General features: G+C 45.8%; 2 protein-coding genes across 3 annotated transcripts in view; one reads left to right on the top strand and one right to left on the bottom strand.

The window, feature by feature from the left end:
- Positions 1-430: 430 nt before the first annotated feature.
- On the top strand, positions 431-4,680 carry si:ch73-54f23.4 (zinc-binding protein A33). Its single transcript, XM_030371637.1, has 6 exons — positions 431-894; positions 1,214-1,309; positions 1,500-1,733; positions 2,824-2,846; positions 3,126-3,241; positions 3,349-4,680. The coding sequence occupies exons 1-6, from the start codon at positions 847-849 to the stop codon at positions 3,900-3,902; spliced, it is 1,071 nt and encodes a 356-aa protein (XP_030227497.1). The 5' UTR covers positions 431-846; the 3' UTR covers positions 3,903-4,680.
- Positions 4,660-15,504, bottom strand: part of si:dkeyp-77h1.4 (uncharacterized) — a 21,929-nt gene continuing 11,084 nt past the window's right edge. The window contains exons 5-11 of one of the 2 annotated variants that reach the window (XM_030371630.1): positions 15,423-15,504; positions 14,375-14,550; positions 13,147-13,289; positions 12,656-12,803; positions 11,731-11,912; positions 9,872-9,964; positions 4,660-9,344 (exon numbers count right to left, since the gene is read on the bottom strand). The exon at positions 15,423-15,504 is cut by the window's right edge and continues 39 nt beyond it. In XM_030371630.1, coding sequence (XP_030227490.1) covers positions 8,649-9,344; positions 9,872-9,964; positions 11,731-11,912; positions 12,656-12,803; positions 13,147-13,289; positions 14,375-14,550; positions 15,423-15,504 — 1,520 coding nt within the window. In that variant the 3' untranslated portion in view covers positions 4,660-8,648. The remainder of the gene's footprint in view (positions 9,345-9,871; positions 9,965-11,730; positions 11,913-12,655; positions 12,804-13,146; positions 13,290-14,374; positions 14,551-15,422) is intronic. The other variant, XM_030371631.1, reaches the window with a different exon arrangement.

Raw genomic sequence — 15,504 nt, 5'->3', positions numbered from 1 at the left:
AACAGAATGCTTTATTGCAGCTTTGATGCCTCAGTTTCTACAGTGGATCCTATCAGATCCCCCAGATAATACTAAGCCAATATACACATAAAACAGCGCCGTCTACTTCTGCAGGCAATGCCACTCCCACTCGAAAGACTATATCTGGCTAGCTGGCTTCTTCTCTCCCCTGCATGCCTGACTGCCTGCCTGCCTGCCTGCCTGCCTGCCTGCCTGCCTGCCTGGCTGTCCAACTGTTTGTCTGACTGGCTAGTGCACCTTTGTTACCAAAGACACCGGTAGACAGGAATAGAACCTTCTGTCTCTGGCATTGAAATTCTGTCCGACAGCTAGCCCTGGCAGCTAGACTAGTCTTTCTCTTCCCCCCCCCCCCCCCCCCCCCCCCCCCATCCTGTCTCCCTCCCTCGCTCCCTCCATCTGTTTATCTCTCCCAAACGGAGTCTCTGGCCCCTTTGCAGGGCGGTGCGTTCTTAGGATGACCTTAGCTCACCCGTCTTGACATTTCTCAGCCTTGCTTGTGTTCAACCTCAGCTCTTTTATTGCTTTTCCTGTGTCAGTATTGTATGCGTAGTATGTTCACCCCAACCCCCGCTCCCACCATTAACTGCCTTCCTCTCTATATGTGTGCTCTACTCTCTTTACCTCTCTCTCTCTTTCCCTCTCTCTGCTCCCCCCTCTTTTTTTACGCTATCATTTTCATTTCAAATAGGCTCTGGTCTGTCCCTCCCATTTAATCCCTCCCTCCTCTTCATTTCTCTGCTTCACTTCCCCCTGCTCATTCCCAGGTGTCCCATATGTAGCCTTCTTTTCGGGATACCAGAAACTGGCAAGTACTACAGAAAACACATGACTGACAGAAACAACAACTGCAGAAATGGCCTCTCTGTTGCCAAGGTAAGATTCACAAACATTAGACAGGAGATGTGACATTTACTTTAGCAGACATATGACATTTGTCAGGCAAATCATACGCTGAAGATGCCAGCCATACCTATTTGACTCTCATAGTAAAGTATAACATGGAGATCAACTAACCCTCGCCTCTACTGACTTAACCTTCCCTTGGATACTTCTTAAATATTATGTTAATGCTGTTTGTGGTGTGTGTGTGTGTGTGTGTGTGTGTGTGTGTGTGTGTGTGTGTGTGTGTGTGTGTGTGTGTGTGTGTGTGTGTGTGTGTGTGTGTGTGTGTGTGTGTGTGTGTGTGTTGCAGGAGAAGCTCATCGATGCTATAAAAAGGATCCAACATGAGTTGGACGAGTGCAGAGAGGAAGAGTGTGAGATGTACATACAGTCCGTTGGAGTAGAGGTATTTACCTCACACTGTTTTGAAATAAGCATTTGCTAAAACAGTACAGGTATTATTTTCGTTGTGCCTCAATGTTTGTGTTAGTGTAAGGGTAGAGAGTCCATATATTCATCCATTCATGCCCCCCCCCCCCCCCCCCCCCCCCAAAAAAAAAAAAAAAAAAAAACAGCTTGACACTGTGTGTTTTCAGAACTGCTTTGATGTTTTGGAGCGGGAGGTGCGGTCCGAGTTCCAGAACCTCCACCGTTTCCTGGATGAGGAGGAGAGCCTGGACCTGGAGCGCCTCAGGAAGGCGCGGCAGAAGCAGGTGAAGCAGCTGAGGGGGAGAGAGAGGAAGATCGCAGAGCAAGGGAAGGACCTGGAGAGAGCCGTCACGACGCTCAACAGCAAGCTGGCCGAGGAGGACAGTCCTAAGCTGCTCAAAGTACGTTGTTTCTTTCGCTGATTCACAAGCATAAATACAATGAATTAGGATGCCTTTTTTTTCTTTTTCAAGAGCTCGAAGATTGACCATATATTTGGTCAATATTTGAAGAATGTTCCAAATAGTATGTTCTATTTTTTGTTCTTTATATGAATCCTTTATAGAATGCACTTGCTCCTAATACTGCATATTATTATATTATTTACGTTATTTAAATAATTTAATAGTTCCAAATATATAATATATATTATTCTGTAATGTAAATCATTTTTGGAATGGCTTTGACAATTAGTTATATTCAATAATCAACCTTACATTAAAAGAAGGTAATAGTTCCAAAAAGTACATTTGAAAGTTAACTATTCTATAATGAACAATCTTCATGAAATATACAGCTCCAAATAGGGCCTTCTAAAATGTACTATTCTATTCTATTCTTCACACAATGTATAACCAGGCCCTCAGAATGATCTAGTCCATTCTAGTACGCTAGTACATTCTTCATACACATGTGCTTTCAGGTCCTTGGAATGATCTAGTACATTATATGAAGCTAGTGCATCTTATAATGATGCCCTTGCATAATGTATATAATTGACTGGCTTAATCTCCAATGACTATCGCAGAACACAAACACACAATACATACTTCTCCAGGTTTGTTTTCCAGTCCTTGAATGTCAGACCCCCAAACGTCCAATCGGCTCCCGTTATATTCAGACACGTAACCACAGCTGTATCTCCATAATCTGGAGTCTAGTATTACCTCCTCTCCTGTATCCGAGGGGCAACAGAGTGCAGCCCTTGGCCCCTCTTTGCACAGCCACCTTGTCAGCTCTTCCTCTGCACTACGTTGCGCTCATTTGATCAATTACAGCCATTGATTGGCTGATTGGTTGACTGTCTTGCTTTCCGCTGGTCTAAATCAATTTCTCATTAAAAGGTGAGAGACAGAAGGGCAGCACAGCGAGGCCGGGGCTGTGTTCACCCTGGACGCTTTCCAATAAAACACTTTCTCTACATTATTACAAATGGCTGTGTTTGTGCTTTTAAGTCAACATGATTTTCACTGTAATCTTTCTTCATGGCAGGAAATTAAAGACCTCATAAAAAGGCAAGTTTTGTGATAACAAAAGAAACTAATAAAAGTAACTAAGTTTTCTAAATTTCAAAATAAGTTTCCCCTGTTCTCACCAGCCTGAGTCCATGCATGCCCAGCATATGCCCTCCCGCTCTCGCCTCTCTCTGTCTGTTACTGTCTGTCTCTCTCTCTCTTCCTCTCTCTCTCTCTCCTCCCCTTAATCTCCCTAATCCCTCTACTGACACACTCCTTAATGTGCTGTCATCTTATCCCTCAACTCTCCTCCTCCTCCACTGCCCCCCGACGGAGCAGGTCCATGGTAAGCTTCGTCCCCCCACGAGAGGTAGAGACCGAGGTCCGAGCAGGTCAATTTGTGGGCCCTATCCAATACAGAATATGGAAGCACATGAAAAGCTGCCTCTATCCAAGTAAGTCCTCCAAAACGACCCCCATTACTCTTAATAATTATGTTCATACAACAATAGCAGAATAAATAACATCCTTCCCTTTCTGGTCGCCTGCCCTCCTCCACCAGACATCACGGCCGTCACCTTTGACCCCGACACCGCCCACCCCTTGCTGACCGTCTCCCCGTCCCGCGCCTCCATGTGGTACGAGGAGGACAAGGACGTGGCGGGGTGCCCGGCCAACCCGCGCCGCTTCCACTACTACTACTGCGTGTTTGGCCAGCAGAGCTTCAGCGCGGGCCGCCACTACTGGGAGGTGGAGGTGGGCCGCAAGACCTCCTGGAGGCTGGGCGTCGCCCGCGACGACGTCCCCCGCGGGGAGATGGCCCACAGCGGCACCCTGAGCGGCATTTGGACGCTGGCGCTGAAGAGCGGCACGCTGGTGGCGTGCACCGACCCGGAGCCCACGGGCATCGTCCTGTCCAGCCACCTGCTGCGCATCGGCGTGTTCCTGGACTGTGAGCAGCGCGAGCTGTCCTTCTACAACGCCGGCAGCATGGCGCCGCTCTACACCTTCTCCCTCGGGACGGTGGCGGCGCCGCTGGTGCCCTTCTTTAACCCGTGTGACTCGGACGACGGGAGGAACACCGCGCCACTCGCCATCTTCAGCCCCTCCCTGTGAGGGGGGGGGGGGGGGGGGATGTAAAGGATGGTGAAGATGATGACGATGAAGTTGAGGAGGATCATTTTAATAGCGATGATAGTGATGATGACGATGATGACGATGATGATGATGATGATGATTATGATGATGACAGTGCTGATTATGATGATAACAATGATGACAGGAAAGGTTTTGGACATACTTAAAATGTACTGCATCATAGAAAGAGGGTAGTTGACACAACCCTTTATCACACACAACTATTGAATCTAGAAGCATCTGCTAGGGATCTAGAAAGGCCAAAAGCTGCTCCATAGCTTCAAAGAGATGGTTAACGGTGCTATGATGTTACTTATCTATTAATATTTCCGTCACAGTCTTGTGACATGGCCTGGTGTGACTAAAGCGTGACTATGGAAGCTATGCAAGAGATGACAGCGGCTTGGGGGAGGGGGTAGGCTGAGGGGAATGTGCTGCCCCCAGGGGGGGGGGGGGGGGGCATGGGGTGACATGGGGGTTGTGGTGTCACTCAAACAGTGCGCCTTCTGTGACTGAAGGACTCCTCACCTCCGCTACGACTGGGTGACAGGTGGTAATGAGCAGGGATCCCGGCAACCCACCAATGAGTCACACCACAACACCACAATAAGAGTCACTGGTCACAATGATGTACCGACACACAGGGACGACATCACAGCCGGCGTTGTAATTCTTTGCTTTTATTCTTTGTAACTTCTTAGACATGAAATAAAGACATAAAGTGTTTCCTTTTACAAAAAAAAAAAAAAAAAAAAAACACATCTGTGTGTGACTGTGTGATGTGTGTGTGGCATTGTGCAAAGTCGAGACGATACAAGGAGAAACGCGTGTTACCCCACACACCCAGGCCGGGATAGCGGAGAGAAGTACACTCGACAGGAAAGGTTTCTAGTGGTGGGTAAACTGAGTTGGGTGGGCATTGCACCACCAACCTTCTGAAACACATTAGCTTTAGCACATAAGAGGTTGAGATGCCCTGTTATTTGAGCAAACCAAATCCCTCTCACACATTTCGGATCGTCCGTGGTGCAGTTGTCAGTGAACAGGACACTTCCAACCCAAAGCCTAAACATGCAGTACTTGCTATTGTAAACTTGCTTCTTAAACAGTATCACTAAATGTATTGAAGGATGATTGATTGAATGATTGATGACACCTTTATCAATGCTTAGAAAACACTCAAACTGTTACTTTAATTCTTCGTTGTTAGCATTGAGAAATGCCTGGCAGGCTTATCAAATTTTTAGATTGTAATCATCGTCTTTAAAAGTCCTCAACCACTACTGTATTTCTGGGTATTTCCATTGTATTTACACAGCACATTTAATATTTTGTATGTATTAGTAGTAAATATTTGTATATTTATTTATTTATTAGATAGACAGCAAAACAGATCATTCAAGGTTGCAGATTGAATTTGTAAAATCTGCCCAAATTGTGAATACCCCATCTTACATGTAGAAAAAAGTACAGTTTGAAGTGACTATGAACAGAATGCAGGCCAACTAGTCTATTTTTTAGGCACTAAAAACAAGACAACATCGCTCAAAGGAACTCAGAGATCACGATGTTACAAATCCTTTTTTGTCAATTTAAATGCCTTCATACACAATGTTGTTCACATTGCAGAACATAATAGGCAGACATTTGTAAGCTATACTCACAATATCAAGGAATGGATACATATATAACCTTTGTCTCATTTTTACACATTCGATATTCAACACAAATATAAAGCTAGTAATCAACACAGCAGTGACAACAGACCCAGACACGCATGCATACATACAAACACACACACACACACACACACACACACACACACACACACACACACACACACACACACACACACACACACACACACACACACACACAAATTCAAATATTAAGAATGATGAAACTATTTCAAACAGCAATAACATGCTGCTTGGGATGACATCTTGGGGCCATGCTAATGAATGCTTTCGCCTCAAAGTGACATTAATGGTCCATTTGCAATACAATATGTAGATACATTGAGTTACACTGCGAGTGTCTTGAAGTTGGAATGGTGATAATACAACTGAATAGATCTCAATGGATCTAATATAGTCCATGATACATTGTACAATATTTGGTTCATAAATAAGGTGTTCAGTTAGTTATTAGTGTTATATAGTGTATAGCTTTTTATAGATATTCCATTTTCGGTAGTTAAGACATTGTGAGAAATTTCTTTTTTTTATTCTATATTATCTATTATAATACAATACAACCATTCTAAACTAAAACTTATGGCTGGGAGAATTACAACAGACTTGAACATGCAATATTTACAGCACTGATCTGGGCCAGCAGGGTGAGGGAGCATGTATTATGCTTGTGTGTGTGTGTGTGTGTGTGTGTGTGTGTGTGTGTGTGTGTGTGTGTGTGTGTGTGTGTGTGTGTGTGTGTGTGTGTGTGCGTGTGTGTGTGTGTGTGTTGTTTTAAGCGGATTGAAGATGCTTTCAGTATTGCCAAGATTTTTCGGTTTATTTATTCATCCTGGAATTTGGACTTATCCACTATTTCTTTTTCAGTGTTAAACCATGTAATGCCATTACTTTATCTTGCTCGTGTATATAACTTGATTTTTATTGAACCTAAACCGCATCATTAATCGAACCCCATGCTTTTAATATTTAATGTCATGTTAATATGCTAGCAAATTAGACATTTTATTTGGCTCTTGTCACGTTGCCTTATCAAATACATATGAAATTTCTAACTGTCACCAAAACACTACACAGGGGTCCAGTAGGAATGAGGTTGGTAGACCAAGGTCAAGTCTCAAGTTTCCATATTGTTTGTGGAGAATTAACCTTTTTATTGTGCTTCTCTTGACAAATCCTTTGAAAAAAATTACCAAAAATGATTTGGTAATTTTATCGCACAATACCTGGTCTTTCATTGGTTTAGGTGGGGTAATTTTAACCATGAGGTAGAGATATCGTTTTTATTTTTTTAATCATGCATCAAATGTATCTTCTCACCTCCTTTATCTAACTGATAACTAATACTAAATCCCTTTGCATCCACATCTGCAGCCCTATAGCTTTAAGACGTCTGGATAGGGACGCAGCTGTATTTGGCAAAGGCAAAAGCAACAGTGAGGCAGACGTTCTTGTGGACATCAGAGGAGGAGCAAATAAGGGGCTTTGATCCATTTTTGATAAATGGGCCAAGCACCACAAGCAGGCTACAAATGTCGAACTTAGTTTGGGAATATCTGGTCCACATCGTTAAATAGGACTCAATATACATACTTTTGTCATGGCTATGTACAGATATATTTACTTTAGTTACAATGATGCTGCTGAAAGAAAAGGTTTATAGTGATGGATTTAGCCATGTAGTTCTATCTCTCGGTTATAGACAACCACATGTGGTAAATAACAAGGTATCACAAGATGGTATCATAAAGTGGCTGAAGTTTCAGCAGGCATCTGTGACCTCCTTCAATTCAAACAGTTGATAAAAAATCAAGGTGTTAATGGTCATTATTGAGTATTCAGTCTATAAAAAAATCCAAACCTTTCAACAAAAAAATATAGCAATTGAGCGGTCGCATCAAAATCTAAACTGCTCCGATAAAACAATGTTTTTAGTATAGTAAGTATGTTTTTTATGTTATTGAAAGTAGCAACTTATTCCTTTTTGTGATGGAGTTGAAAACAAGTGTATTTTAGGGAAAGGATGTCTGTGTGCAGAATCTTTTACATAAACGGTGGCAACTAAATGAGAATGCAAAAGGCCGTAAGTGCCTGTCTCTTCCCTTTCAGAACCATGAAAACCATGTTTTACTTTTGTAGTACATTTGCAACAACGGGAGAGATTTGCAAACCAAATCCATGAAAACCATATGATCCCGATTTGTGGATGAGGATAAGACCATGGATGGAAGTGTTCCAGGACGTTGTTTTCAGACCGCTGAACATGTGTTTTGTTTCATCCGCTCCTTTCAAGAGGTGGTTTCTCTACTCCTTGTTGAAGAAACATTCTTGCAGAGTTAATGTATTGCCATTCCAAGTTGTGATGGGTACGGTTTGATCTGTGTATAATCGTGACTTCCCACAATTATCTGAGACGACAAAACTGCCGATGTTCAAAGATAAGCTCAAAAAGTTCATGCTTTTGACTGTTTGACTATTGTATCCACATGCTTGACGAAAGAGCAGGTATCTTAATGGGCATTCGTGTTTCAATTGAGTTGCTTTCAACTTGTGTAGCGTAGAATTTTACAGATGAGTGTGTTTGTCAATCACTTTCTTAAATTATTAGTTGTAAACCATGGTGTTTACCATAAATTGTTAGAAAATCCTAGACCTAAATTTGGGTTAACAATTTAGCTGTAAACTCTGCAAAAGATACTGTTTGCAGTTTGGCAGTTGTACTGTGAAGTAACCAAACTATAAAAGAGAGAGTACAATCTAAAAGATTAAGCCACAAGGAGTTGAACTACCTATAACATTATTTGATCATTGATCTGCTCATGTGAACTGATGTTTGGATTAAAACGTCTCAAAGGTTATGTGTTAGATACAAACGAGTGATATATCCTTATTTAGCTACGATTAGGTTCAGGCATTAGAAGTGGGATATTTAATTCACGGCCCCTGGAAGTGTGGTTTCACTTCTTCATGATGTGGTGGGGGCCGTGTTGGCTATCAGTGGGTCTTTCCTTGCGTCTGTCCAGGGCTGGGATCAGGTGGTGGTCTCTTCAGCCTGGACTCCAGGGGCGTCGGCCTTCAGCTCCACCTCGGGGGTCTTCGGGGGGACTACCTTCGGAGCCGCTTCTGGACTGGCTTTGGATCCGGGTGCGGGTTCGGGGGTGCCGTTGACGGTGGGGGCTGATTCAGGTGCAGCGCTGGGCTCCGGGGTGGGAGTGAGGGCAGGCTTGGCCTCTGGGGTGGGGGGAGCGGTGCGGGCGGAGGGAGCCATTGGGGAGGAGGCCTTCAGCGCCAGGCCCGGGCTGGGGACGGGACTGGGCTCGGGGGTCTTGGCCCGCTCACCTGGCTTGGAGCCGGGGCTCAGGCCGGCTCTGGGCTCAGGGCTCTGGGCCGGGCTAAGCTTGACGTCTGCAAAGGTGGGGATGTTCAGCGCGTAGTCGGGTGTGCTGTTGGTGTCAGGTGGTGGCGGCTGTACATCCACGGAGGGCGGGGCACTGGGTGTGGTCACGGCGGCGGCGGCGGCGGCGGCGGGTGGGCTTGGCTTAGGGGCCATGGCAACGGAGACGCCTTCAGCCTCGGATTCTAGGATTTGTTCTCCGATGTCGGTGTCGGTGTCCAAAGGGAGGGCGGTGGTGTTGAAGCCCACTCCGGAGTCACTAGTCTCCATGTTGTCCACGCCCACCTCCTTAGAGGACACCTCCAGACCCTGCAGCCGGGCATGAACAGCATGCTAGACAACACTCATAGGTTATAGAGAGGTGAACAGCATGCTAGACAACACTCACAGGTTATAGAGAGGTGAACAGCATGCTAGACAACACTCATAGGTTATAGAGAGGTGAACAGCATGCTAGACAGTACTCATAGGTTATAGAGAGGTGAACAGCATGCTAGACAACACTCATAGGTTATAGAGAGGTGAACAGCATGCTAGACAACACTCATAGGTTATAGAGAGGTGAACAGCATGCTAGACAACACTCATCGGTTATAGAGAGGTGAACAGCATGCTAGACAACACTCATAGGTTATAGAGAGGTGAACAGCATGCTAGACAACACTCATAGGTTATAGAGAGGTGAACAGCATGCTAGACAACACTCATAGGTTATAGAGAGGTGAACAGCATTCTACACAAAACGTATACAGAGACGTGAACAGCATGCTGGACAACACTCGTAGGTTATATGTATATATATGACATGCAATCAAGAGATTACAGGGTTGATGATCATGATAACATGTTAAGTCCCTCACTTTAATGTCCACTTCGGTGCTCTGGGATTTCTCTGTGTTTTCCGCCTGGGAGTGTTTAGAGTCATCATTCAGCTGCTTCATGTTCTTCACCACCTGGACACACACACACATCACACACACATTTAATACATGTAACAGTTATGTGCAGGGTCATTTCAGGGTTGAAAGCTCGGGAAAAAAGAAACAACCGTCCGCTAAGAAAACCGGAGCACAAGGAGCACTCGGTAACGCTTTACAATAAGGTACTATATGGTGGAAAATATTAGAGGCTTCTCAGCCAAATTGTTGGAATATTAGTAGTGAGGAACGCGTCAGCAGGGGGGGAGGGGCAAGCTCCGGGCCCTGTCCCTTTGTCATTCATAACTCCTCAGAGGGTCCTGGGTTGACCGGTGAACACTCAGACAGACATCCCTCTGTGGTTAATAAACACGGCAATGTATGGATTTTATTTAAAGACTTCACTTCATATAACTGTAATGTATAATAATAATAATATGCAACCGTTTTGTACGTAATGCTTGAATTACTGCATGGAATCTATTGTCGGCATTGTGGGTGGGAAGATAAATGATAATGGGAAACGGGAATGCAGGAGTAGTTTAGACTAGCATTCTGATTGGCCGAAGTGCATGTTTGGAGAGCATCACAATGGGGAATATAATTGGGATCCTGAAGACTGTTCGCAAGTTCTTTTCAAACCAACTCAGGTGATGTTGTTACTCTGTGCAGTGACAATAAAGCCTTGATCATTCAACCCTAGTCCATCTCAACCTCTCGTATTTTAACTTGAGTATTAACCGTGGGTTTTATCCACGACAGTATGCAAAAATGTTACTGAGGAGCGAATGAGGAATGAATTATGAACGACAGGGTGGTTAATGAGAAGGCCCTGAGTGACTGTGATTCAAGCACTACTGAGGAGTTACTGAAAAAAACGACAGACTAGGTGATACAGTATTAATGATTAATTCTGTGAATAAGCAATCTGACCAATTGATTATGACAGCAACTGAATTTTTCCTGGGATTTCACAATTAGTTATTTAATGAACAGACGGATTTTACAAAAAAATATTTGGGAGTAGTTCGGCTTATTTTGCACTGGACTCACACCAAAAGCTCCACATAGCGTGTGCTTAGGTTGCTGCTATCACACTGCTCTCTGAGGCTTCATCACCAGGAGCCATTTAAAATCACTTACGCTAATGAAGCTTTTGGTGTGAGCTCACGGTTACAAATGTTGAAATTGCAGCTTTCTTTTGTCTTCCTTCACCACGTACTCCCACACTGAAGACCCTCTGCTGGGTCTTATTAAAAGTCAGATACATTCGGACATTCCCAGAGACATTTTGGAGACACTTCAGACATTTCGAGACATTCCCGGTGGTATTTCAGAGAAATTTCGCAGGCCCGTTGACGGTCAAACCCTAAAAACATTCATTTGGTGTGGAATATGATCAATGATTATTCAGCTACACTACGGGAAACACTTTCAGCTTTGCTGGTACCGTCGTTTGCACGCAAAGAGATTTTATTGTCCAGGCCTGCGAAATGTCTGCGGAATGTCTCCAGGAATGTCTCCGAAATGTCTCCGGGAATACCTCTGTAATGCGGCCGGATGTGTCTGACTTTTCTCAGAAATTCTCAGAAATGACTCCGGGAATGTCTCAGAATTGTGTCCGGATGCGTCCAAATGTATCCTGTATGTTTGTGACTTGTAACTAGTAATTTAGACCCCATTCTGCTGCTAGCAAAGAGCTGATTATGGTTCCAGATAAACGCAACGCAAGGACCATGCAGACGCTTCAACATATTTGCGTTACTTATTGTAAGTGTTATTTCGTTCTTTCTTCCCCCCACCTGTCTGAAGGCGTCCCCCTCGTCCTCCTTGCCCGCATTCTCTGCGATCTTCTCCAGCTCGGCGGCCCTCCTGGCCCTCTTCTTCACCTTCCACAGGCAGGACAGCAGGCACACGAGCAGCAGGAAGGCCAGCAGGCCGCACAGGGCAATCACCGCCACCAACACCATGGGGAGCCTGTAGGCTGGGGTGGACACCGGGGCATGAATATAGGAGCTAGGGAAACAAATAAGGAACTAAGTAGACCATACCCCTTGAAGCCAACACCTGACACTACACTCTCCTGCTCATCCGATCTATTGATTTCATATTTTAATATTTCATCAAATATTTAATTATGTATCATAAATTGAATGCAACAAAGTCATCCTTATTAGATAACTAAACCAATATTCGTGCAATCTCCTCAGCGCAGGCCTCGAAGGGCTAACTCTACCAGCGCACCGCCCTGCTAAGTTATCTATCCATATTATGAGAGGCAACCTCCCTACCATCGGGTCGGCTTAGCTCAGGAGGTAGAGCAGCTGTCATGGAACTGAAAGGTTGCTAGTACCATCCCACACTCCTCCTAGCTGAGTGTTGATGTGTCCCTGAGCGAGACACTGAACCCTAACTGCTCCTGACGAGCTGGCTGTCGCCTTGCATGGTTGACCCTGCCGTCGGTGTGTCAATGTGTGTGTTAACCGATGTAAGTCGCTTTGGATTAAAGCGTCAGTTAAATGCCCTAATTGTAATTGCACCATGTTTATTCATTTATTACATCTTCATCACTGATGTTCATGTTTGCATATCTTCCATGGATATACAACCAGCAGTTCTCACTATGTCTTACTTTATCACTGAACTTCTTCATCTTCTAATGGCTTATCCTGAGAAGGTAAGAGGTGACCATGAACCCCCCCCCCCCCCCCCCCCCCCCACACTTACGCTCCAGATCCAGGTGGAAGACTGCGACGGGGAAGCTCAGGGCGTCCACCACCTCGTACCGTCCCGCGTCGGAGGCCCGCAGGTGGTCCAGCACCGCCGTGGTGCCCTCCATGTGCAGACGGCCCTCCATGCCCAGCTCACTCAGGCTCTGAGTGAGAAACACACACACACACACACACACACGCACACACACACACACACACACACACACACACACACACACACACACACGCACACACACACACACACACACACACACACACACACACACACGCACACACACACACACACACACACGCACACACACACACACACGCACACACACACACACACACACACACACGCACACACACACACACACACACACACACACACACACAGTGAGGTGTACTAGTGAACGCCGTGTCGGGCATATGCCAGAGAGACAAATGCATGCAAGTGGGAATTGAAGCAGACAGGATAAAAAAGACAGGAGGGAAGTCTGTGTTTACCGGGGTGAGCTCTCCCTTGTCCATGAGCAGCACTGGTTTGGAGTCGTTGTTGGGGCTGTAGTAGAGGCTGACCAGGGAGCTGTCCAGGCGGAGGTTGATCTTCATCACGCCGTCGTTGGGCAGCTCTTTGTAGTCGAAGTGCTCTGAGGGAGACATAGAGGGGACGGTACGTCAGCATGGAGGCAGGACGGGGCGGGCGAGGAGCAGCTCAACATTGGTGCTTCTCTTCATGGGCGGCTTTGTGTGCATTTATGGGCGGGACGGTGGAGACTGGGCCCCGACATCCAGCAGAGAACGGCAGGCTCGCTACAAGGCAGATTGCCATGGGGCACAGCCCACGAGTAGGTGGAGCCAGAAACTTTGATTTCTTGAATTCATACTTTAAGGCTGAATTCGAATACTCTTACTTGACTACTATATAGTATGCATTTTGTAGTACGCCAAAAATATAGCGCGTCCGAATGCTCAGTACGCATTGTGTAGTACGGAAGACGTTTCCGAATGCGTACTACCGCCAAAGTAAACCACAGAGTTCACTACGCTATCCCACAATGCAACCGTAGTCTGGTAACGAACGAAGAAGAGATGGCTGACCCGACACCACCAGAAAGACGTTGTAGAAAGCGGCGAAAAAAAGAGACATTAAAAAGAGTAAAATAGTAAAGTCAGTAATTGAGTAAAGAGAGACATTTTTAATTGAATAGCAACGATTACAAGACAGAAAACAGGTAACTTATCAAGGTAATTTTGCCGGCATCTGAGGGGAGATACGTCATCTCCAAACATCCGGTGGAGTTTCGGCGATGTTCGGAAGCGTTCGGAGGCGTTCGGAGGCGTTCTACGCATAGCTGTAGACCGTACTACACTGTGAAGTGTAGTACCGTCAAGTAGTAGACACTGAACAGAAATAGTATGTACTAAGTATTCGGATTCAGCCTAAGTGTTTTGGGCCGTGATGCGTTATTCTTTATTCAGGACTAAAAAGCAATCGCACGACATGAGCGATAGAAGGGCCCAGATGAAAACACGTAAAGCCAACGGTGTACCCATTTACAGCCAGGTCCTGCATGGACGTGCACCGTAAACATGCAGCGGTACACAGACAGGTCCATGTCAGCCAGGTCACACCGGAAACAGGAGCTACACCTGCACGCTGAGGCCGACCTTCCTCTTGATGGTGCTAGTCGTGGGGGCGGGGGGGCGGAGGGGTGGTGTGCCCGGTCCTTACCTTGCACGTTGAGGCAGACCTTCCTCTTGATGTTGCCGTCGGCGTCCCTGATGGTGTAGCTGCCCTCGTCCGCCCCCGTGGTGGAGCTCAGGGACACGTGGCGTTCGTTGACGACGATACGCCCCTGGTAGCCGTCCCGGGACAGCCCCGTGCTGGTCATCAGCACCAGAGCAGGCCTGCAGCCACAAGGAGAGGGACGCTCCTTCAGGGAGGGTTGTGGGTTTGAGCCCCTAATGTCCACCTGTAGGCCTCCTTGAGCAGGGTGTCTAACTAATGTATCTACAACGTTTACAACTGTGAGGCGCTTTGGATGAGAGCATGTCCTTAATGACTTGATAGGAATAATAAATAGTAATATTCGTAGGAGGCAAGGTAATCTGAGATAGTATGGAAAAGAAAAGCGGCGGGAGAACCTTGTTATCTAAGCGTTTCAATGATGGAATACAATTCAACCGTTGAATTGAGTCAGTGGGATTAGATTTGGGAATACATGGTGGGGATATTCACACCCTGCTCTGAGCTCTTAGCTTTCTCCTTCCATCTCATGAGTCTGCATGGGTGATACCATACTGAACGACATGGAGGGGGGGTTGGATTGAATCATAGTGGCTAGGGTGATCCGACTCCAAGCCAAGAGGTACTGGGTGCGATCCCCCTGCCCCCCGTGTCTTACAACCCTCTATTATTTAGTTTATGAGAATTTCTGTTTGGAGTTGACTGTGCTTGCCTGTATATGAGCAAATTTAGATTTTTGACCACTCCCTGCTCATTTCTGACCAATCAGGACACCTGTTAGGTGATTGGTTCAGGGACTCCAGCTTACCTGTCAATCACAGGGGCATGAAATGAAACACTTCACGATGGCGGAGGAACGCAACGAGGGAGGGAGCACGAAGGGAATCAAGGAAATCTGTCTGATTTCAACCCTTTTCTGCTCTCTCTCTCTCTATTCATTCTCTCTCTTTCTCAAATCCTACCAACTGCACCATTAATGACAAACGTCTGAGCCAGTGTCAGTGTCTTTGAATGAAGCTGTAGCGGCGTGTACCTGGATGTCTGGTTGGCCTCCACGGCCAGGGGTCTGTACTCCAGGGTGATGGGGGCTGTCACGCCCAACAGATGGATGTTGT

This window comes from Gadus morhua, chromosome 11 (genome assembly GCF_902167405.1).
Source record: "Gadus morhua chromosome 11, gadMor3.0, whole genome shotgun sequence".
NCBI lineage: Eukaryota > Metazoa > Chordata > Actinopteri > Gadiformes > Gadidae > Gadus > Gadus morhua.
Note: the sequence above shows the minus strand (reverse complement) of the source record. Positions and strands in the feature narration are given on the sequence as shown.

Coding starts and splice junctions, on each gene's coding strand:
- si:ch73-54f23.4 (XM_030371637.1), top strand. CDS start 847: ATGACTGACAGAAACAACAACTGCAGAAATGGCCTCTCTGTTGCCAAG. Junction 895..1,213: donor ATGGCCTCTCTGTTGCCAAG/GTAAGATTCACA, acceptor TGTGTGTTGCAG/GAGAAGCTCATCGATGCTAT. Junction 1,734..2,823: donor ACAGTCCTAAGCTGCTCAAA/GTACGTTGTTTC, acceptor TCTTCATGGCAG/GAAATTAAAGACCTCATAAA.